Source organism: Arachis hypogaea, chromosome 10 (genome assembly GCF_003086295.3).
Source record: "Arachis hypogaea cultivar Tifrunner chromosome 10, arahy.Tifrunner.gnm2.J5K5, whole genome shotgun sequence".
NCBI lineage: Eukaryota > Viridiplantae > Streptophyta > Magnoliopsida > Fabales > Fabaceae > Arachis > Arachis hypogaea.
In genome coordinates, this window is record NC_092045.1 from 6,262,231 (window position 1) to 6,285,365 (window position 23,135).

At 36.2% G+C, this 23,135-nt stretch overlaps 6 protein-coding genes across 11 annotated transcripts; 5 read left to right on the forward strand and 1 right to left on the reverse strand.

Moving 5' to 3' along the window:
- Positions 1-1,503: 1,503 nt before the first annotated feature.
- LOC112714959 (disease resistance protein At4g27190) lies at positions 1,504-5,669 on the forward strand. 2 transcript variants are annotated; one of them, XM_025766659.3, is made up of 2 exons: positions 1,504-1,754; positions 2,512-5,669. In XM_025766659.3, exon 2 carries the CDS (start codon positions 2,525-2,527, stop codon positions 5,465-5,467), a length of 2,943 nt encoding a protein of 980 aa, XP_025622444.1. In that variant the 5' UTR covers positions 1,504-1,754; positions 2,512-2,524; the 3' UTR covers positions 5,468-5,669. The 2 variants fall into 2 exon arrangements, with proteins under 2 accessions (XP_025622444.1, XP_025622445.1); XM_025766660.3 differs by having other exon boundaries at positions 1,752-1,890.
- A 682-nt stretch (positions 5,670-6,351) lies between these two features.
- On the forward strand, positions 6,352-7,037 carry LOC112714964 (uncharacterized). The gene has a single exon (XM_025766668.3). It carries the CDS (start codon positions 6,352-6,354, stop codon positions 6,793-6,795), a length of 444 nt encoding a protein of 147 aa, XP_025622453.1. The 3' UTR covers positions 6,796-7,037.
- On the reverse strand, positions 6,934-16,261 carry LOC112714960 (disease resistance protein RPS2). Of its 4 annotated transcripts, none has more exons than XM_025766661.3 (5): positions 16,113-16,261; positions 15,801-15,904; positions 7,984-11,045; positions 7,741-7,846; positions 6,934-7,612 (listed from the first exon to the last, which is right to left on the reverse strand). In XM_025766661.3, exon 3 carries the CDS (start codon positions 11,017-11,019, stop codon positions 8,377-8,379), a length of 2,643 nt encoding a protein of 880 aa, XP_025622446.1. In that variant the 5' UTR covers positions 11,020-11,045; positions 15,801-15,904; positions 16,113-16,261; the 3' UTR covers positions 6,934-7,612; positions 7,741-7,846; positions 7,984-8,376. The 4 variants fall into 4 exon arrangements, with proteins under 4 accessions (XP_025622446.1, XP_025622447.1, XP_025622448.1 ...); XM_025766662.3 differs by having other exon boundaries at positions 15,801-15,922; positions 16,113-16,254; XM_025766663.3 differs by lacking the exon at positions 15,801-15,904 and having other exon boundaries at positions 16,113-16,251.
- LOC114924519 (probable disease resistance protein At5g43730) lies at positions 12,064-13,325 on the forward strand. The gene is made up of 2 exons (XM_029289357.2): positions 12,064-12,312; positions 12,372-13,325. The coding sequence occupies exons 1-2, from the start codon at positions 12,064-12,066 to the stop codon at positions 13,323-13,325; spliced, it is 1,203 nt and encodes a 400-aa protein (XP_029145190.1).
- On the forward strand, positions 13,446-14,705 carry LOC112714962 (probable disease resistance protein At1g61300). The gene has a single exon (XM_029289358.1). It carries the CDS (start codon positions 13,446-13,448, stop codon positions 14,703-14,705), a length of 1,260 nt encoding a protein of 419 aa, XP_029145191.1.
- LOC112714963 (uncharacterized) lies at positions 16,252-21,366 on the forward strand. 2 transcript variants are annotated; one of them, XM_025766666.3, is made up of 5 exons: positions 16,252-16,813; positions 17,248-17,471; positions 18,669-18,884; positions 20,499-20,718; positions 20,953-21,366. In XM_025766666.3, the coding sequence occupies exons 2-5, from the start codon at positions 17,335-17,337 to the stop codon at positions 21,217-21,219; spliced, it is 840 nt and encodes a 279-aa protein (XP_025622451.1). In that variant the 5' UTR covers positions 16,252-16,813; positions 17,248-17,334; the 3' UTR covers positions 21,220-21,366. The 2 variants fall into 2 exon arrangements, with proteins under 2 accessions (XP_025622451.1, XP_072060616.1); XM_072204515.1 differs by having other exon boundaries at positions 16,533-16,813; positions 17,248-18,550.
- Positions 21,367-23,135: the final 1,769 nt, after the last annotated feature.

The window sequence follows — 23,135 nt, forward strand, 5'->3', positions numbered from 1 at the left end:
AAATTATATCAATTAATTACTTATATTAACATGGCATAATATTAAAAAGTTAAGTGAACTACCAACTCGTTTTTTGTCTATTTTTTAGAATGATAACACAACTTTTTAAGATAAAAACAATCTATTTCAATCCATGTCCTCTACTTCTATAACACAAAGTAGTTTCTGTGGGTGTTTCTTTGTCAACTCTAAGTGAAAAATACTCACGTAGGTTCAAAAATGGACATGAACTTAATTATCTTTAAATTCAAATTAATTAGGGATTTATTTGTCTTTCTTCTTTAAATAATATTTTTTAATTATTTTTTATTCATTATATTAATATTATTTTTTTAATAAATTATTGAATATATAGTATAATAAGTACAAACTAATTAATACATTATTTAAATTTAAAAATATCATTTATTATGAAACTATATAAATAATTCTCAAATATAATTTTTAAATATATAAATAATAAATATTAAAACACGGTTAATACATTAATAATAATAACTCTATGATATACTATTAATAATTTAATATTATGATCTAGTTAATTTTCACAATAAAATAAAAACTAATAAACACATTATTTGATATATAGTAAAAAAATTTTGAGTAATAACAAATTTAATTTTTTCTCATTTTAAAATAAATTAATAATTCTATTTGATATCTTTAATCTTTGCACTAAAATACATTATGAATATGCTACTAATACTAAATGAAATATATATAAAACTTATTTGGGTTGGTCGAGTGGTCAGCTTACTCGTCCGCTTAAGAAAGTGTCGGGAGTTCGAATCCCACCTTGTGCATGCAACAACCCATTTGGGGATACCGTGGGCAACTAAAATATCAATAACTTACTCATAGTGTATTTTAGTGCAAAAATATCAAATAAAATTATTAATTTAATTTAAAGAGATAAAAAAAATTAAATTTGTTATTTCTCAAAATTTTTTTACTATATATCAAAAAAGGTGTTCATTAGTTTTTATTTTATTGTGAAAATTATCTAGATCATAATACTAATAGTATATCATAAGATTATTATTATTGATGTATTAACCGAATTTTAATATTTATTATTTGTATATATATAAAATTTATATTTAAGAATTATTTATTTAGTTTTATAATAAAATATATTTTTAAATTTGAATAATTTATTAATTAGTTTGTACTTATTATACTATATATTTAATTATTTTCATTAAAAAAAATATTAATATAATGAATAAAAAATTTAAAAAGGATATTATTTAAAGAATAAGGATAAATAAATTTCTAATCAATTTAAATTTAAAACTTTTTCATTGAACTTGACATGTCAGCATTTTTTATTTAGAATTAACAGAAAAATACTCACAGAAACTATTTTATATCATGAAAATAAAAAATAAAAATCAAAGTGAATCGTTTTCATTTTAAAGAGTAATATTATCATTATAAAAAATAGACAACAACTGAATTAGTAGTTTACTCTTAAAAAGTTAGAGTATTAAAACCGCATTAGAACACTACTTTCATGTTTTAATATATTATAAATAGACTAGAGGTCATGGAAAAATACTAACATGCGAAGCTTCAATGATATTTCTCGGAAGCTGCCTGGTAAAGTTGAGTTGACTTGATTCCGCCACTTTCTTCTTCTGGTTTCTGTTTTGTCAGTAACAATGGACCTAAACCTGCACCTGGAATCTAGATCTCGACCAAGCCTCACTCCTTGAATAGTAGTGACTACGTCAACGTGGCAAACTCATTCTGTAAGTCCTCCATATGCAATCATAAATTTAACCCATCCCTGCCACGGGTTTTAGCTTTATTCATTCTAAACAAGGTGTATTCCCCTCTGAATCGAATAGCTACTTATCATTTTTCTTGCTAAAACGTATTTGTCAGGTAAATATGAAAAAATTTGAAAAACTTTCAAGAGTGCTGATACATTAGTAGTTCAGTAATTTTTAATCATTAATTTTAATTATAAAAATTATATATATATATTATATATAAGGGATACTCTAGTGTATAGATTGAAGTAGTATAAAGAAATAATTTAAATTCTTTTTATAGATGTTTTTTATTATTTTATTATTATTCAAAATGTGGATCCTACATTTATCTATCTCGTTTTCATTCTATTAAAGAAAAAATATGTACACTTACATCTTTACCATATAATTCACCTACATATAATTAAAATCAACCGTCAAAATTTACTGACTTAAAAGTTTTCAAAAAATTTAACCTTAACTGCTCACTTTGATTGAATCACACTGTGAGTGCACAACAATTCATATCAAGGGTCTGTTTTGAGTTTGAAGGGCAAATAGGCTTCTTTTAACTTTTTCTTTTTGTGGCAATAAGAATCATACTCTAAGCGGTTAGGCAATGCTCGTGAACCGTTATATATTTAATAAGCAATGCTAGGGCCAGCAACTTTTGTGATTGTTAGCCATCAATTAGTCATCAATAATGATTTGATGGTGTGCTTAACATATGTTTTTGTACCATCTGATCCAGGCATTTAATCATCATGGCTGGTTTCGGAAACATTGCTTCCAATCTCGGAGATTTGGCAACAGAGGTAGCAAAGCAGGTTGGAGGAGAAGCCCTAGCAAGCAGGTTGGTATCTGTAAGAAATTCGGGAGAGAACTTTGAACTTCTGAAGCAAGAACTGCAAGGACTACTTGCATTGAAAGAAGATAAAGAGAAGGAAGTTCAGGGAAACAGACACAAAGATACCTCAAGTGCTTATCGCTTATGGTCTGCAAAGGTGTTTGAGGTAGCTGCTGAAACTCGTCATTTGATTGCCAAATATGAAACTTCAACTTGGTCTTGGAAGCACCCAACTCTATCCCCAGAGATTGAGAAAAGACTTAAAGACGTTCAACAACTCGTAGAGAAGGGAAATTCTGTGGATTGTATAGTTGAGAAACCACCGGATCGCATCTTAAAAGTATTTGATGCTCCTGAAATCATGGGGTATAAGACTCTCCAAAGTGCACTCGAAAATATTGTAGATCTGCTTAAAAGCAGCAAAATACAAACCATTGGAGTGGCTGGAATGAAGGGCGTGGGGAAGACAGCACTGATGCAGAACCTAAATAACCATGATGTTGTTGCAGAGATCTTTGATATAGTCATCTTTATTAGACTCTCAGCTGATCACACAGATCACGAGCTTCAATGTAAAATAGCAAAGCGATTGAGGGTGGATACTGAAGTCATCAACGATCCCGAGGAAGTTGCGAGAATAATACATGAGGAGCTGCAAACTAAGAAGTATTTGCTGATTTTGGATGGGACAGCGGATGAGATCAACTTGAGTCAGCTGGGTATACCATGTAATGACAATCACAGTAAGGTGATAATAACTGCTCAACATCGCCAAGTTTGTACCTTGAATGGAGCAGAAAGGATGATTGAGGTAGGCCTGTTATCTCGGGATGAGGCATGGAAGATGTTCTGTAACACTGTAGGTCCTGTGATTGATCTCCCGGACATTCCAGAGATAGCTCGGCGTGTATGTGACAAGTGCTCTTGTCTTCCCCTTCTGATACAAAAGATAGCACGCTCTTTCAGATTGAAAAAGAGTGCTTCCAGCTGGAGGGTAGGACTGGAAGATCTTGAAGAACGATGGCCGGATTATGAGAATGAAGGCGTGAGTGAGTTGTACTCATTCTTGACGTTCTGTTATGATGAATTGAAAGATGAAAACAAACAGAAATGCTTTCTGTATGCTTCATTGTACCCTGCCAATTGCAAGGTTTATACTGACTATTTGGTGGAGTGTTGGGCTGCTCAGAACTTCCTTGGTGATGTTAACAACACAAGGAAATACCAAAAGGCACGCGATCGTGGTCAGGCAATATTGGAACATCTTACTGATGTCTCTCTTCTGGATAGAGGAAAACAGATGATATATGTTTCCATGAATGATTGTATGCAACAACTTGCTTTGCATATATCATCTAAGCACCCTGAATGTAGTTCTTATGTCCAAACAAGAGAGAAACTTGGTGATGCCCAAGAATCATTATCATGGGAGAAGGCTAGATGGGTATCAATGATAGACACTAATCTGAAAAATTTGCCAACAAACCAAGATTGTAGCATGCTTTTGATGCTATTGCTGCAAAAGAATCCAGACTTGTCTACGATCCCACAACTGTTTTTCAAGAAACACATGAGAAGTCTTCTTGTGTTGGACTTGTATGGCACTGGAATTAGGTGGTTACCATCATCGATGTCAAAGTTGACAGGTCTTAAAGGGCTCTATCTTAATCACTGTAAGCATCTAAGGGAGTTACATCCTGCTATTCGAACACTTGAGCTTCTTGAGTTCCTCGACATTCGGGGTACCCAGATAAGCTTCATCCCATCTCTTATTGGGTACTTGATCAATTTAAGATGCCTGCGAGTCCCATACATCAGAAGTGGTGATCAAAATATGGATCAAACAAGTGATCTTGATCCTTGTGCAATTTTAAGGCTCACAAGATTAGAAGAATTGGTCATCGAAGTAGTTTCCTTTGAGGACTGGTGCAGTAATGCAGAAAATGTGATGGCGATGTTGACTTCTTTGGAACATCTAACCAACCTTCAGTGCAGCTTTCCCTCTTCCAACATTCTTGACAGGTTTCTAAGAAGGAGATCTGGAAGGCAATTTACTTCGTTCCAATTCTTTGTCGGATGTCCAAACTCAAAACGGCCACAAATTCTAGAGTCTTTTGAGTATAGGATTTCCAAATACATAAGGTATGACAATAGCAAGCATGAGAATACTTTTTCAATAAGTGAGATACTTCCTCAAACCCATGCAGTTGAATTGGTACACTTCAAGGAAATTAAAGAAATATCAGACCTTGGAAAAGAAAACTTGGAGCAAATTCGCGGTCTTTCACTCGAGGAATGCAATGAAATTCATACCCTTATAGGAGGTAATGCGAATGGTTCTAGAGATGAAATCGGCCTGCCAAATCTAGAGCAATTGCTGTTAAACAAATTGCTTGAACTGAATTGTGTGTTTCGAGGTCCTCTGAATCCTGGATCCCTTTCCAAATTAAAGGTTTTGACATTGAAGAATTGCCCGTTTTTAATAACCATTTTTTGCAATGGGGCTATTCAATATCTCTCAGAGCTTCAGAAACTGGAAATTCACAGCTGCTTTAGATTAGAAGAACTTATTCCAATCATAGAGGTCGGTGAGGATGTTCTTCCAAAACTGGAGGTGCTGCTGCTAGCTAACTTGCCAAGACTCAGATTTGTAACCCCAGGCATGACATTGAGATGGTCCTCTCTAGAGCGAGTAAATATATACAGGTGCCCTTTGTTGAAATCTTTACCATTTTGCAAGGACAAGGAAACAAACCTAAGATCCATTAGGGGTGAACAAGGATGGTGGAATGAGTTGAAGTGGAAACACAAAGCTCAATACCAAGACATATTTCTACCCTCGAATGAGCTTACATTTTAGCCATATTTCTTCATGGTTCGGATTAATGTTTTATGAAGAAATAAAAAAGCAAGTTGTGCTTGTGCCTGTTGTATTTTCCTAGTATGTTCGGTCTTAAAAACATTGTAAGTTGTAGCATCTTTTCATGGATAAAGTTTGATTTGTGTGTAAGTTAGAAGAGTCTTTCCTTCTAATAATATCTTCTTTGAAAAAAAAAAACAAATGCAGATCATGCAAGATTTTTTAGTGCATGTGGAGTAGAGTAGTTAGCTTTCGTCAGAAAAATCATTTTAAGCAAATGTATCGGTTGAAAACTCCGATCACACTTCATGATGTTCAAATTGATGGGAGATATCATAATCGGTTTGTTTGGATAGTGTTTGTTTAATGAATACCTTGTGCGCAGTTCCTAGTTAGATTTTAACATCTAGACATCTAGCTTTATAGAATATAGCATATTAAGACAAAACATTTTTGAATAATATATAATATAATTTAATTTTGGCATGCCACCAATATACAAATGTTATTCCTATATATCAAATTACATATTACTATGTCAGTTTATAATAACATGAGCCATCCATCAAAGTATCAAACCTTATCTTCATCATACAGAAATAAAAATTAACTTCAACGGTTCCATTTCACATCAAACTGAGGCTTAGTTCATCTACAACCTTGATGAGGCCAAACTCAATAAAAAAGAGAAATCTTTTATAATTCTTTTAAATATATACTATTCATTTACTTTGTGGAAAATTATTATAGCCCTTAAAATAGTTCGTCAAATATAAAAGCCAAAAATACTATCCCTTTATACTTTTTCTTGCACTAAATACAGATACAAGATCTGCTTCTTAAATTCAACAATTTCATACTCACCAAGAGAAAAGAGAGAAAAGATGGAAGCCCTTCTGTCACAATTCACCTTGTTCTCAGACCATGCTCTGCAAGACAAGAGCTTTGATCCATCCACAATTGAGGACCTCATGAAGCTGTTTGAGATCGAGTCATACAAGGCATGGGCAGCTGCAGAACTTGAGCAACAGAAAGAGGTTGAAGAGGCTGAGGTTTCCATGCAGGAAGTTGAGGACTATCTTGATTCTGTCATGGAAAGTGCCATGGACGAGTTCCGGCGCTTCGAAGAGGAGCTTGAGAGCATGTCAAAGGCTGAAATGGAGAGCCTAGTTAACACTGCTGAGAGTGCAAGAAAGATGGGAAATTTGATGGAGAAAGCTGCCTCCATTGCTTCCAAGAAGTATATTGAGGCTGCACTCAATTCAGCCACTGCTTCCATGAAATTTGCTTGGAAGGGACTCTCTTCGGGCACGGTTCATCCTTCTTAAAACATAACAGTAGGAGTAACACCCCTCTTATTGAAATGTACTCAAGTAAATCTTGCAATAAGAATATAAGATACTTCTCCTTTAGCCTGATTTTATTATGTTCACTTATATATTGCTGATATAGAAATTGGATCAGAATTGTTGTCCCAAAATTGATATGCTGAGAATTCATGATTCAGCCACCAGTGGAAATTCCAAAGATTTAATGTTCATGATGCATGGAAAATCCATTACTTTCATCATGTATGGATCTGATATACCAGCTAGTAGTTAGGTTTATGAATGATACTGCTTAATCTCTAAGCTTCAGTAATGTAGTTATCCCTTGATTCTTAAGAGATATATCATTACAACATTCGCCATGATTCATTTCCTAATGATTCAGGAGACGATCATCTCCAGCACCTTATCTTTTGCCATGGCTCAGTTCACTTGAAAAGCATACCGCTGAAGATTCATGAACTCAAGTGTCGCCATATCATAGGGATGTGTAAAGATTCATGAACTCACGTGTCGCCTTGTCATAGGGATGAGTAACATTTGCAGAATTTGCAGACTCCTCGGCGGCATCGAAGGTGTTGGAGTAGAGGATACTACTCTGGCTGGTGAAATTGGTTTTGGCCTTATGGCCGGGGAACTCACGTGCTGTTGCGTCGTCGGCACCTGCGGCCTCTTCAGCAGGGTCAAAGGTGCCGAGCCAGATGCTGTTCTTGCCAGGTTCGCAAACCTGGGACGTGTAACGGCCCGGGGCCTCTCCGAAATCCCTCTGGAGAATTTATTTGAAAGAACGGCAGATCGGAGTTTAGGTATTGATATTCTGGAGAAAACAAAAAAATTGGTTAAGTTGATTCAAAAAGTTATTTAAAGGTATGAGATAAATTAAATAACCGTGTCTGATGGATAATATACCCAAATTTAACAGTGTGCATGTAAGATGTTGCGTACCTAAGGTTGGAGAACCTGGGATCCTTCTTGTTTTTGAGGCCCTTGCCACTTGAAGCTGGTGAATTTGATGCTGGAGTTGCAAACCCCGTGTGCTGTAATGGCGTACCTGGTGAGCCAGCCGTTTTAACATGTGAATGAAGCCAATTATGTAGCAAGCATAATTCAAACAATTAAATAAATAATAAAGGCATCACCACTTCTCCAGTAGTAAGACCTCTTCAATAATGTCAACATCATAATTACCTAATTGAGTCATCAAGTCTGCCTCTTCATGGATTGGGGAGAAAACATGATCAAAGGTAAACCATCGACCTTCTAGCTCCTTCCACCAGTTTGTTTCTCCCTTGATTACAGTTAGTGCTCTGCTTACCAATTCCATCTTTGAAAGAAAACGCATCTTTGGGCAACCATAAAATCCTACTTCTTTTAAACCAGGTCCAATGCTCAACCCACTCGAAATGCTGGTCAATTCAGGAAGATGGAGAAGCCATAACTTGCTCAATTTAGGGAGGAAAGTATCGGCACTGGGTTTAGATGACTTATAGCTTATTAGTGTACTTAATTTGGGACAGTCTTTCACAACGAGCTCCTTCAACAGAGAAAGATTTCCCACAAAATCCACAGAGAAGAGAGTCGTTAACTTGGGACAACTTTGCAATGACAAAGACTGCAACACATACCAAATAAGCAGGGAGGAGGAGTTGAGCCTTCCCAGATGCTTCTTAGATTCTTCATCTGGAATATACTTAAGAATAGCAGATGGGGAAGCATATCAATATTATCGTCTAAGTCACCTCCTCCAACAATTGTTTGCATTTCTTTGCATTCTGCCAATATGCACACACGTAGTTGCTCTAAATTTTTCATTTCAAATTCAGTTAGACTCTTTAAGGTGAAATGCCGATCCAAGAAAAGAGCTTTGCTGTGTCTAAGAAGCATTTTGATTTCATCTGTGACACCCTCACCTTTTACAAATTTTAAGCTGCGGTTACTTTGTTTAAATTCCACGTCAGTGGCAGGTGGTATGCTTGATATAATCCGCTGCATATGACGACCAACAATGAACCTGAAATCAAGTTTAAAAATGTGGGCCGGTATGAGCTTCAAAAGTTCCACTTGTGGGATATACATACTTAGAGTTTTCAAACACTCTAATCCCAATATTTCTGGTAGAATGGCTTGCACATTCTCATTCCACCGCTCATCATCCGGGTTTACACCAATAAACAAATGTTCTAACCTCTTGAGTTTAGATAGCACACCAGAAGGAATAATTGTTGAGCAAGAATATGACCTATTCTTCTTGACACGATATTCATAAAAGCAGAGGGTCAAGCTTTGCATATTGGTTAACTTCTGGACCTCTTTTGGCAGATGTGTAATCTGAGTCTCATCAAGATCAAGCTTCTCAAGCTTCTCCAAATTTCCGATTTCAGGTGGCAATTTCATGAAGCATTCACAACCTTTCAGATACAGTTCTCTAAGCTGCTCCAGAAAGAACAAGGAACGTGGCAGTTCTCTTACACTAGTGTAGGATAAGTTCAGGATGCAAAGCAGTGGCATGTGATAAAAAAATGAAGATGGTAATTTTGTCAAATCAGCATTTTGTTGCAACATCAAAACTTTGAGTTGCACACAATCTAGGGACTCTGGTAGCTCAGAGATTTTATTGCCTGCTAATTCAATTCGTACAGCATTATGCCATTTGTCAGTGTTGGGTGGTTCAGTCAAACCTAGGTTCGATTTCTCTATGAGCAATGGGTATGAGGTGCATAGCCATTCTAACATTTGATAGGTTTCTTCTGGTAACCAAATATACCTGCCTCCAACACCATCGAATTGAAGAAAGATGGAATTTTCCACAAGCTGTCTTAGGTTCTTTTCTGTTTCTCCCGCATCCACAAAAAGAGAAGACATCCAGTGATTCATCAATTCATGATCAACCATGCCATCTCTAATTTTGGGAATGCCTGAACAGCTCAGTAGGCAATTCTGTTGTGTCTTATTCATGCCATCCCATGTTAAGTTTAGGAATGTGTTTATCATGATGCTGTTCAAACCATGAAAATTGATGACATCGTGTGAAGGATTAGTAAATTGTAATTTGTGGAGAGCAAGTTCCCACATTCTGACATCTTGATGATTCTTCAACCACTTTGCCACGAGGAGAATTGCATGAAGGTGGCTACGACACTCCTCAACTATGCGCACTGCAGTTGTCAGGATGGCATCTGATGAATATACAAACTCCTTTCCCGCAGTGTCACAGAAGACCACCCATGGCAGCAAATGTTCTTTTGTCCGTATTTCCAAGTTCACTAACCCATCCTTCAATCCTCCTTCTTTAGCCTGTTGAGATGATGGTGAGTCAGTGGTAATGATTACCAAAACTCCTGTCAGTAGAGTACCATAAAGTCCCACTTTTTGTGGATCAACAATTTCCTCACCATCCCTATCTACAAGAATTACTAGATACCTGCTTCTTGACATCTCGTCTTCAATCTGTAGGGTGCACAAGATGTCATCGTATTTAATAGTTGAAAGCTGAAGTAGTTGACAGATATGTTGCTTAAGTTCCTTTTCTGCTTCTGAAGTTGGATATCCGGTGGCATCAATAGTCAGATGTCCATGAAATGAATTAAGAATGTCAAGTGAATGATGCTTGTCATTCAAGGCTGCAGTTACTTTTTCCATGACTGTTCTCTTTTCAACATCACTTCTTGTTGATAACCTGATGCATTTTGCATGCTTTGGATTTTTGCTTTTACAAATGGAAATCAATGTTTGCATGAGTTGGTGGACAGCAAGATCAGCAGCCATATCGAGAATAGCTTCTGGAATGAAGTCCAAGTTGGCATCACCGAAGATGAAGTTGGAGCCAGACATATCACCATTTTCAGCATCCCTTATTATCGCCTTTGGAAGAAGTCCTTCTAGTTTAAGCGGCAGCTTGCTCTCACAATATGGCTTTGATATGAAATCATCAAAGATCACTCTCATGTCCAGCGGGTAACTACACAAGAGGCTCATCAAATCCCTCTTCCTCCTCAAACTATTTATCAATTCAAGTGAGGAAATTGTTGATTGCAAGCTCGTCAAAGTTCTAATCTGAGAAGCCGAGGCCCATTCAGATTCTGTTTTGGGAGTAGCACCTGCTTTGCTCATGTTGGAACTTAGTAACTGCGAGGAAATTGTTGATTTCAAGCTCGTCAAAGTACTAGTTTGAGAAGCCGAGGCCCCTTCAGATTCTGCTTTGGCAGTATCACCTGCTTTGCTCATGTTGGAACTTAGTATCTGCTAGTGCCCTGTGAGGAGCGCCAAGCAACAAGAAATTTTATGATTAAGACTCTATTTGTTATTATATAGTAGAAATTAATCTGAATAGATAGTTAATACTATCTATCTAAATAGAACAAAATATTTTAAAATATTATGAAAGATTATAACCCAGTTGTTAACTTGCATGACTGTGATGTACAAAGGCTTCTTCAGCTAAATTACATCTCAGTTCATTTGAAAAAGAATTCGGCATAAGAAGATTCATTTCTTGTTGTAAGGATTAATTAAATGCTGCAACATAAGTAACTAGCAGTAACAAAGAAATGAAGAATACTAGTATATGTGAGACGCAAGTGTACCAAATAGAATTGAAGAGCTGTTCTTCTGACTTGACTTGAGTTAACATTTAACCACTTCTTTTGGAAAATTTTATTACTACAGGGTATATTCTTCCGTAATCGTGTGATTGCTTCCGCCATTTTCTTCTTCTGGTTTCCGTTTTGTCAGTAACAGTGGACCTGAACCTGCACCTGGATTCTAGATCTCGACTAAGCTTCACTAGACTACTTCAACGTGGCAAACTCATTCTGCGCTTGTTTGTTTCAGTAACCGTAAGTTCTTCACATGCAATCATAAGTTTAACTCATCCATGTTAAGTGTTTTCGTTTCATTCATTCTAAACAAGCTGTGTTCCGCTAAGAATTGAATAGCTGCTTATCATTTTTCTTGCTAAACGTATTTGTCAGGTATATATATGAAAAATTTTAACCTTAACTGCTCACTATAACTACTTTGATTGAATCACACTGTGAGTGCACAATAATTCATATGCCGAAATTCCTTCTTTTGATCACTTATGCCAGAAGTTTGTGCTGTTAGACAGAGGCATATATCTAATATGTATGTAATTGAATTAAGAATACTCTATGATAATTCAAGTTTTGTGTTCTGTTTCACTTCTTTCACAATCCCACGATAATTCAAGTTCTAGGTTGTGTGCTTAACATATGTTTTTGTGCCATTTGATCTAGGCATTTAATCATCATGGCTGGTTTCGGAAACATTGCTTCCAATCTAGGAGATTTGGCAACAGAGTTAGCAAAGCAGGTTGGAGGAGAAGCCCTAGCAAGCAGGTTGGTATCTGTAAGAAATTCGGGAGAGAACTTTGAACTTCTGAAGCAAGAACTGCAAGGATTACTTGCATTGAAAGAAGATAAAGAGAAGGAAGTTCAGGGAGACAGACACAAAGACACCTCAAGTGCTTATCGCTTATGGTCTGCAAAGGTGTTTGAGGTAGCTGCTGAAACTCGGCAATTGATTGCCAAATATGAAACTTCAACTTGGTCTTGAAGCACCCAATTCTATCCCCAGAGATTGAGAAAAGACTTAAAGAAGTTCAACAACTCGTAGACAAGGGAAGTTCTGTGGATTGTACAGTTGATGAACCACCGGATCGAATCTTAAAAGTTTTTTATGCTCCTGAAATCATGGGGTATAAGACTCTCCAAAATGCACTCGAAAATATTGTAGATCTGCTTAAAAGCAGCAAAATACAAACCATTGGAGTGGCTGGAATGAAGGGCGTGGGGAAGACAGCACTGATGCAGAACCTAAATAACCATGATGTTGTTGCAGAGATCTTTGATATAGTCATATTTATTAGACTCTCAGCTGATCACACAGATCACGAGCTTCAATGTAAAATAGCAAAGCGATTGAAGGTGGATACTGAAGTCATCAATGATCCCGAGGAAGTTGCGAGAATAATACATGAGGAGCTGCAAACTAAGAAGTATTTGCTGATTTTGGATGGGGCAGCGAATGAGATCAACTTGAGTCAGCTGGGAATACCATGTAATGACAATCACAGTAAGGTGATAATAACTGCTCAACATCGCCAAGTTTGTACCTTGAATGGAGCAGAAAGGATGATTGAGGTAGGCCTGTTATCCCGGGATGAGGCATGGAAGATGTTCTGTAACACTGTAGGTCCTGTGATTGGTCCCCCGGACATTCCAGAGATAGCTCGGCATGTATGTGACAAGTGCTCTTGTCTTCCCCTTCTGATACAAAAGATAGCACGCTCTTTCAGATTGAAAAAGAGTGCTTCCAGCTGGAGGGTAGGACTGGAAGATCTTGAAGAACGATGGCCAGATTATGAGAATGAAGGCGTAAGTGAGTTGTACTCATTCTTGACGTTCTGTTATGATGAATTGAAAGATGAAAACAAAAAGAAATGCTTTCTGTATGCTTCATTGTACCCGGCCAATTGTAAGGTTTATACTGACTATTTGGTGGAGTGTTGAACTGCTCAAAACTTCCTTGGGGATGTTAACAACACAAGGAAATACCAAAAGGCACGCGATCGTGGTCAGGCGATATTGGAACATCTTACTGATGTCTCTCTTCTGGACAGAGGAAAACAGATGATATATGTTTCCATGAATGATTGTATGCAACAACTTGCTTTGCATATATCATCTAAGCACCCTGAATGTAGTTCTTATGTCCAAACTAGAGAGAAACTTGATGATGCCCAAGAATCATTATCATGGGAGAAGGCTAGATGGGTATCAATGATAGACACTAATCTGAAAAATTTGCCAACAAACCAAGATTGTAGCATGCTTTTGATGCTATTGCTGCAGAAGAATCCAGACTTGTCTACGATCCCACAACTGTTTTTCAAGAAACATATGAGAAGTCTTCTCGTGTTGGACTTGTATGGCACTGGATTTAGGTGGTTACCATCATCGATGTCAAAGTTGACAGGTCTTAAAGGGCTCTATCTTAATCACTGTAAGCATCTAAGGCAGTTACCTCCTGCTATTGGAACACTTGTACTTCTTGAGTTCCTCGACATTCAGGGTACTCAGATAAGTTTCATTCCATCTCTTATTGGGTCCTTGATCAGTTTAAGATGCTTGCGTGTCCCATACATCAGAAATGGTGAACAAAATGGAGATCAAACAAGTGATCTTGATCCTCGTGCAATTTCAAGGCTTACAAAATTAGAAGAATTGGTCATTAAAGTAGTTTCCTATGAGGATTGGTGCAGTAATGCAGAAAATGTGATGGCGATGTTGGCTTCTTTGGAACATCTAACCAACCTCCAGTGCAGCTTTCCCTCTTCCGAAATTCTTGACAGATTTCTAAGAAGGAGATCCGGAAGGCAATTTACTTCGTTCCAATTCTTTGTCGGATGTCCAAACTCAAAACGGCCTCAAATTCTGGAGCCTTTTGAGTATAGGATCTGCAAATACATAAGGTATGACAATAGCAAGCATGAGAATACTTTTTCAGTAAGTGAGATTCTTCCTCAAACCCATGCAGTTGAATTGGTACACTTCAATGACATTGAAGAAATATCAGAAGTTGGAAAAGAAAACTTGGAGCAAATCCGCGGTCTTTCCCTCGAGCAATGCAATGGAATTCGTACCCTTATAGCAGGTAATGAGAATGTTGCTAGAGATGAAAGCACCCTGCCAAATCTAGAGCAATTGCTGTTAAACAAATTGCTTTTACTGAATTGTGTGTTTCAAGGTCCTCTGAATCCTGGATCCCTTTCCAAATTAAAGGTTTTGACATTGAAGAATTGCCCACGTTTAAGAACCTTTTTTCGCAATCGGGCTATTCAATACTCACAGAACTTCAGAAACTGGAAATTCACAGCTGCATGGAATTAGAAGAACTTATAGTCACACAGATCGGTGAGGAAGTTCTTCCAAAACTGGAGGTGCTGCTGCTAGCTAACTTGCCAAGATTCCAATTTATATGCACCAATACGATATTGAGATGGTCCTCTCTAGAGCAAGTAAATGTATACAGGTGCCCTTTGTTGAAATTTTTACCCTTTTGCAAGGACAAGGAAACAAACCTAAGATCCATTAGGGGTGAACAAGGATGGTGGAATGAGTTGATGTGGAGACACAAAGCTCAATACCAAGACATATTTCTACCCTCGAGTGACCTTACATTTTAGCCATATCTCTTCATGGTTTGCATTAATGTTTTATTAAGAAATAACAAGCAAGTTGTGCTTTTGCCTATTGTATTTTCCTAGTATGTTCTGTCTTAAAATCATTGTATGTTGTAACATCTTGTTCATGGATAAAGTCTGATTTGTGTGTAAGTTAGAAGAGTCTTTCCTTCTAATAATATCTTATTTGGAAAAACAAATGCAGATCATGCAAGACTTTTCAGTGCATATGAAGTAGAGTAGTTAGCTTTGGTCAGAAAAATCATTTTGAGCAAATGTATTGGTTGAACTCCGATCACATTTCATAATGTTCATATTGATGGGAGATATCATAATCGATTTGTCGGGATAGTGTTTATTTAACACCTTGTGTGCAGTTCCTAGTTGGATTTTAACATCTAGACATCTAGCTTTATAAGATAGCATATTATAAAAAATATTTCCAAGTACAAAATAGAGAAATGTTAGGAGATCATCAAAATTTATTGTTTTTTGTCATCAGTTAGCCACCAACTCAATTCCTTTAGTCTAGTAATCCATCAATATACTTTATTACATACTTCTAAAAATTGATAGCTAACCTATGGCCAAAAACAATAAATTTTGATAGCCCTCTAACATTCTTCTAGAAAATATTTTTGAATAATATATATAGCATAATTTAACTTTGGCATGCCACCAATATAAAGATGTTGTACACTTATACCTATATATCCAATTACATATTACTATCCAAGTATATTAAAATTAAACTTATCTATATATATCTGGATTAAGATCATCTGTTATTTCATTGTCTCACCTCGTGTGACACCAATAAAAAGTTTGCCACAGCTCCATTTGAATGTCTGGGGTTGGCCAACAAGTTGCTACATATACATGCCGGGATTCAAACTCCAACCCTCGCTGAAATGGACGAGTGAACTAGCCACTCAAATTAACTTGATAAATCAATTTAATTCCTAACTTTTAAAAATGATCAAGTCCCCCTCTCAAATGAGTCAATAGAAGTGCATTTTTTTAGAATATAAACTTAATTGGCTATTTCAAAAATCAAGAATGATCAAACTGAATTATCAAACGAATTCTAGAAACTAAATAAAGTGGACATTACCTTTTTTTGATGCAACACATCCGAAGTGACAAAGCAAAGAACTTGGGGAGCTCCGGTTTGAAGTTTAAGGAAGGAAATCAGGGAGGTTTCTGGGGAGAAGAAGACATCACCCACTACATCCATGGAAGTAGCGGCGGCGATCCAAAATTGGAAGGAAGGTGGTCTCCGGCGACTCGTTTCCAGAAAGAGGAAGAATTAGAAAAAGACCCATCCCTGGTTCTCTGATTCTCTGGTTTCCTTGTTCTGGGCTTCAGCCCAACGAAGCCCAAAAACAAAACTGATTTCAGTTTTAGAATTTGTTGGATGTCAGTTTTTTATTTATGGGATTTCTTTTATTGGACTTAAAACCTATTTTTTCTCAAGGTAAATATTTAGGCCCATTTAGTAAACATTACTATACGAATCCAAACAATAAATTAAGGGGGAAAAAAAGATAAAGAAAGAATACTCAAATTAAGGAAGGAAAAAACCGAAAAAGAGAATAACGATAAAAAGACATTGGAATAGCTATTCTGAAATTACCAAAAAAAAAAAAGAAAATTCTAATTTCGTCGTGTTCTTCTCTGTCCCTACCTCCGTCAGCCTCACCTGGCAAGCCGGCCGACCGCCTTCCGTTACGTCCGGCCGGGTGTCTGTTCCGCTCATCTCGTCGGAAGCTCCACTCATCTCCGACCTCCCACTCTCTCTCTGTCATTTCCGAGGTACCGTGTGTATATTCTTTTGCCATTAAATCCATTGATTTGAATTTCAACCTATCTATTGTTGACCTCAATTATGTAAATATGTTATCTACTATAATAATCGGTTGCTCTAGTGTTGTTTTGTTCCTAAATACCTAGGGTTTAATTTATACTCTCGTGGCCAATAAAAATCCTATATTACCATGTTATTTAGCTGCCTAGTCATGTTCTTTTAGTTTTATGATTCTACCAGTAAAGTTTAGCTGAGACTTCACAATTTTCCCTAAGCTCTTGAGCCTCATAAGTCATGGCTTCGATCCTGTTGTTTTCAACTTTGATATCTTTGATTCTGATGATTATTCTGTGTGCATAATAAGTTTGTTTTGCTTTTTGAGTATTTCTGTTGTCTATTCTCAACTGTTAGATTTTTAATTTATTGATATTTGTTTTCACAGGGAAGCGATTTTCTTTTTGAGTTGTCCTGACTCCTGGGTCTTAAGTCGAAAATTGTCTTAATCTTATTGGGGATTAGGCGTAAAGAGATGCCTCGAGACGTATCGCGATCAAGATCGCCTCCCCATCGGCGTAGGCATTCGCCGTCTCCTATTGGACACAGGCATAGCAGGAGGAGCAGAAAAGACAGAAGTCGATCTCCTTATTCATCCTACTCTCATAGCAGGTGACGCCTTTTGTATGATTAATTGATTCGTTTTCTTTATGATAGGATACTGTATCCTTCATATTGAGTTAGAATTACGGAGGACTTTATGATTTACGATGTATTTGTTACAAAATATGAATCTTAAACACTTATATTCATGGAAATTTTGTATCTCTTTTCCCTTTATATTGTAAATTTGTAGAAGTAGGAATGATTTCAATTCATATTTGTTTACTATTGATGTTATATCAAATGTTCAATGAATGCAAATTTCTGTATTTGGTATATTAGATGTGTTTTCAGGTTGGATGCTGAATGGACAAAACAAGGATATTAAACAGATGTAATATATATCTCCCAAATTTCAATTGACACTATAAACTTGAGAATATTGCAAGGTTTTTTTAGGTGGTTTGGGGTTAATTATGAGGTGATATGGGTAAAACGATGTGTTTTAGTAGGACTGTTTACCTTTTATTATATTAATTTGTGAAAAAAGTTATGAAATTTAGGCTGCACTTGTTTTCATTATCGTAAAAGGTTTCCTTTTTGCTTTTGTGTTTTACATATTATTTTTATTTTCTTTTTTCATATTTTGAAAAACATTTTTGCTTTTTATTTGGCACAAGTCACAACCATTGCCTTGTGACAGCAGTGGGGAGCTAGATTTCTTATTCTTTGTTTGGATTCTCCCTTCTATTCAGCAGCTTGGCCACTTAATGAGGACATTCTATTATGTTGAATGACTCGTAGTTCTAATTTTTAAGGATTAGGCATTTTTGTCATAACTGTTTGGTGTTAATGATGCTTATTTTCAGAAATTTTTATTGGGTTTCTTTCTTTTTGAGGGCTTTTCTATTGTTATGTGGAGTTGTTAGTCTTCAATAACATTTATATACACCATAATAATATAGTGAAAAAGATAGGATATATGCCATCAATAACCAAATTAGAAGATCAGTTCGTAACTTGGGAAGTGAGAGATGTGAGCAGGTGGTGGGTGCTGATGATTTTTTATTGCCCTTGCTCAATTGTGACATTTGCTTCTTCATGTGGTAAAAAGATGGAGCACACAATGGTTAATAGCAATTCATGAGGTAACTGTATATGTTTTTGGCTTTAGTGTGGTAGACAGTGGGTAGGTGTTATGTTCACTTAATATATCTGTTAATTTGCACTAGTTCATTGCTTATGATCTTCTGTGTCATCATACAGGCGAAAAAGTCGCTCTATTTCACCAAGAGGCCACAGAAGCCGTTCCCCAACTCCGAGGCGCCATAGAAGTCGATCTCCAGCCACGAAACGATATAGAAGACATAGAAGCCGGAGTTCTTCGCTATCTCCTGTTCACAAGTCTTCGAGTTCAAGTCTTGGGTCAATAGAGCAGAAAAATGTTGTTGACAAACAAAGGAAAGAAGAAGAGAAGAAAAGGTAGATGATTCATTTGTCATGAGTTCTAACTCTATTCCTTCTTCACTTATACTGGAGCTATGGCATAGGATGGAACTTATGATTTAGTGATTTACTAATGGATAGCTCCTTATGGTTCATGGTGATAATTTCAGTTCTTATGTGTTGCTTGTAATTCACTACTAGAAAATCGAGACCTTAAAATATTCTGTCTGAAAAACAAATGTGCATATTCCAGGTAAGACAACTACTTCCTGGAAAAATAGAAAAATTGAACACGAATGTTACCACTGTAAACCTTTGTAACTGTTTCTAATTCTTTGGTGAAAGAGATCTGGTCGTCTCTTCCCCGGTAGAACTATTTCAGAATTCTGCTGTTGACATCCTCCACTTTTGTGGTCTAATTGTCCTTGCATCTAAATTTTTTTAATAGATTTGACTTAGGATATTTGCATTTTAGAACACAAAATCTTTTCCTAGGTTGAGCTATAGAATACTAAGTTTTGCTCTTTATCCTCTCTCACAATGCACTTCCTATGTGACCATAGTGATTTGTTGACTAGTTTATGATTCGAGTCTGTAAAAGAAGACAAAATTACATAAAATAATAGGATATTGAATCTCTTTTTTCATCAGATTTCTCATGAGGCAGTGTTTCTCTCTGTTTTGAGAATTAACACATGCTTTCTGCAGGGGATTTCTCTCACTAATTTTGATCCTCTCCTAATCTAAAGCTTTCTAATTTATTTTCCTCTGTATGGTCATTTGGTTGTTCTAATAGGATTTCTTATCCTTTCTCCCTTTTTTTCTAAATTTTTTTGACTCACAGAAAAATTAGATTGCATCCCTCCTTTAATGTGATAAGGTCTATTATTGATCTTTTATCAGTGGGCTGTGGTTATATTTTAGGGTTGTATAATTGATCTAATCCTGTAAGCCACATCTAAGGTTCTAGGAATTGGACTTGCAGATTAGTTACCCATGTTCAGGTAGTTTGGTTATGGTGTTCCTTTAAGTGAAGCTTTTCCTTTTGGCATAGTTGTCATTTGATGAGTTTCTCTCTGGCTCAACAGAGTGAATATTATTTTCAGTAGGATGAACATATGATTTTTATAAATTTTTCTGATGCTTTTGGCACAACTGTCAAAAGAGAAGACCTATGTTAAACAACTAACTTGTGAAAGATGTTTAGTGTAAAAGTTCCAAATATTTCCATGATTAGTTTAAAATTTCAGCAGGTTACTTGAATTTCGTCTCCACGGGCTTGTCTGAAGGAAGGTACTGCTATAATTCAACTTGTTATGTTTGATGATCAAATTGGCTAATGGCTGCCTCATTTATCTACTGTTCACCAGTTTTGAAACTGATTTGTTTGGATCAGGATCCAATAGAGGTATGCCTTAAAAGCATAACCGTTTTTTTGTGCATTTGTCGTCATGGAGGTTAGTTTGCGATTGATTGTGGTTTTCATTAAGTAATTTAGGAAAGGGTAGAAAGAAAAAAAATGAAGAAATGCCTAGTGTCCAGCTGTAGTCCTTAGTTCTGTATGATGGAAAACATGAGTTCACTTTTGTGTGGCATTCTCTTCTGTTTGAGTGGCCATTTTCATGCTTAACATTTTGTATGTTTTCACAGGCGTCAACAGGAAGCGGAATTGAAATTAATAGAAGAAGAGACTGCAAAGAGAGTTGAAGAAGCCATTCGTAAGAGAGTTGAAGAAAGCTTGAACTCCGAGGAGGTTCAGGTCGAGATTCAAAGGCGGTTGGAAGAGGGACGAAAGAGACTGAATGTTGAAGTCACAGCCCAACTTGAAAAAGAAAAAGAAGCTGCTGTTATTGAAGCTAAACGGAAGGAGGTATATCATATGCGTTTCTAATCACTCCACCTCTGTTGTGCTTTCCCTGCTTTGGGAAAATAATTAATAGGATGTACTCAAGACTTAGTTCATTTTACATCATTAGCATATTATATAGGTACCATTTTAGGGCCTTGGTGTAACATTAATTCTTGTGATGCCTAAAGTTCTATGTCTGCATTGCACTTTGAAGTCATGTGGAAAACTTGTTAGATTATGTATGTTTCGGTGCAGGAACAAGCTCGGAAAGAAAAAGAAGAACTCGAGAGGATACTTGAGGAGAACAAGAGGAAGACCGAAGAAGCTCAGAGAAGAGAGGCTCTAGAGCAGCAGAGGAGGGAGGAGGAACGATACAGAGAGCTCGAAGAGTTGCAGAGGCAGAAAGAAGAGGCCATGAGAAGGAAGAAACAAGAAGAGGAGCAGGAACGTTTGAACCAAATAAAGTTGTTGGGTAAAAACAAATCCCGACCCAAGTTGTCATTTGCTCTAGGATCCAAATGACTTTGGCAATGTACGTTTGAGTCTATTATTTGGCCTGAACTCGTATTCGGCTTTTGTAATTTTGATGAAACTTTGTAGCCTCCTCTGCTCCTCATGACACCTTTGTATCTGATTAAAACATTGAATTAGATTTCTCCATTGCCCCCACCTAGTTTTTTTCTTTTTTCTTTTTTTTTTGGGTCAGATCCCCACCTAGTTTGTCATATATTTTGTGTCTTTGATGGTCTCTGTTTTCTTTTTTCTGTTGGGAAATGATGCTCACTATAGATGAAAGGGGGCAACATATGTCATTGATTGGGCTAATAGGCCCATTGGGCTTGATAAAAATTTTTTCTGATGGCAGCCTTTACAGACCAGCGTTCATAAGCGGAGGGAACAACATAGTGTTCCTGTTTTCTCCCCGAGACTTTTGTTAGATCACAAAGACAAAGGGTATGACTAAATAAAAATACGGTGAGAAGTTTTATGAATAAACTCTAATTTTATATGTCAAATTTATTTATAAAAAATTTCACCACAATTTTCTTCCCAACAAAATACCACTAACAAGAAAAGCTGCAACCCTACTGAATCAGTTGAATCTCTACATGGAGCTTGACCACACTGTAAGGTTTCATGCTATGTAATTATCATAGACTGGAGGTGGTTGCCAAGGTTCCCTGTACAATTTGCATTTTACCTCTCAAACAAAACCAGAGAATATGTCCTTTCATGTGTTTTCACATGACCATATCTAGAGATATATATTCACAATCTTAAAAATGCTGTTGTGTTCTTATTATAATATATAGTTAGATCCGCCACATTTAATCTATCGTTATCCCGCTCCATTATAAGATGAAAATCCATACACCTTTCTAAATACTTGAAAAAGCACAATCATATTTGAAAATCATTTTTAATAAATACTGTAATACTAGCACTACATTGCAACAATGCAAAAGAGAAAGTAACGAAAAGGCAATCGAATACTAAGAAATTGAAATAGAAATGGGAAATGAAAGTAGGGGAATGATGAGGGTAAGATTGGGTGTGAGGGTGTCAGAAGAGAAGAGAAGTGAAAAGTTTTTGGTGACCCACATGCATGCATGATGATGTATCATCATTAACATATAATTGCCAAGACGAGTTGACCCTGACAGTTGAAACCAACCAGAGAATGCCACGTAGAGAGACAAGGTACGTGGACCCCCCAAATGGAGAAAAGAGACAGAGCAGATGAGTGCATTGAATTCAAGGTGCAGTGCCCGATGCATGATGCATGATGCATGCTGAATTCTGCACTCTGCATTATGCTGTCGTCTCACTCTCACGTGGTCCACTCTTGTCCGTCCATTGTCGTTGACTCCTCTCTCTTCTATTCAATGACCTTTCTCTCTATTCAATTCACCTCTTTTACGGACACACAAATATTTGTCAAAATGTTGAAATTCAGAATTCAATTTCATATGGAATTGCTAGATGAAAACTTTTAGATAAAAATTTGATCAAATTAGTTAAATTATTTAACGATTTTTAGTTATTAATTTCACATGAAGTTGACTGCATCTGAATTTTTACTTTGTCAAAATTATTCACCTCTAAAAACTTTGTATAAAAAATATATAAAAATGTATATATTTGTAGGCAAAGGTGACGAGTTTAATTTTAACCAGTTATAATTTAAGAAAAAACATGGGTAGAAAATGAAAATATTAAACAATGTGAATAATAGATATATCGGATGTTCAATTTACTAAGTGTGCGGATAGTGATTCTAATATTAAGATTTAGGTGGATAATTTAGGGGTGTAGTATGTTTTTACTTTATTGGGCCAATTTTAGAGTTCATTATTCACATAGTTCACAAAAATTATTGTCTACTTAGTAAAGTCCATAATTTAAATAATATACTCTCTATATTCATTTAAAAGTTA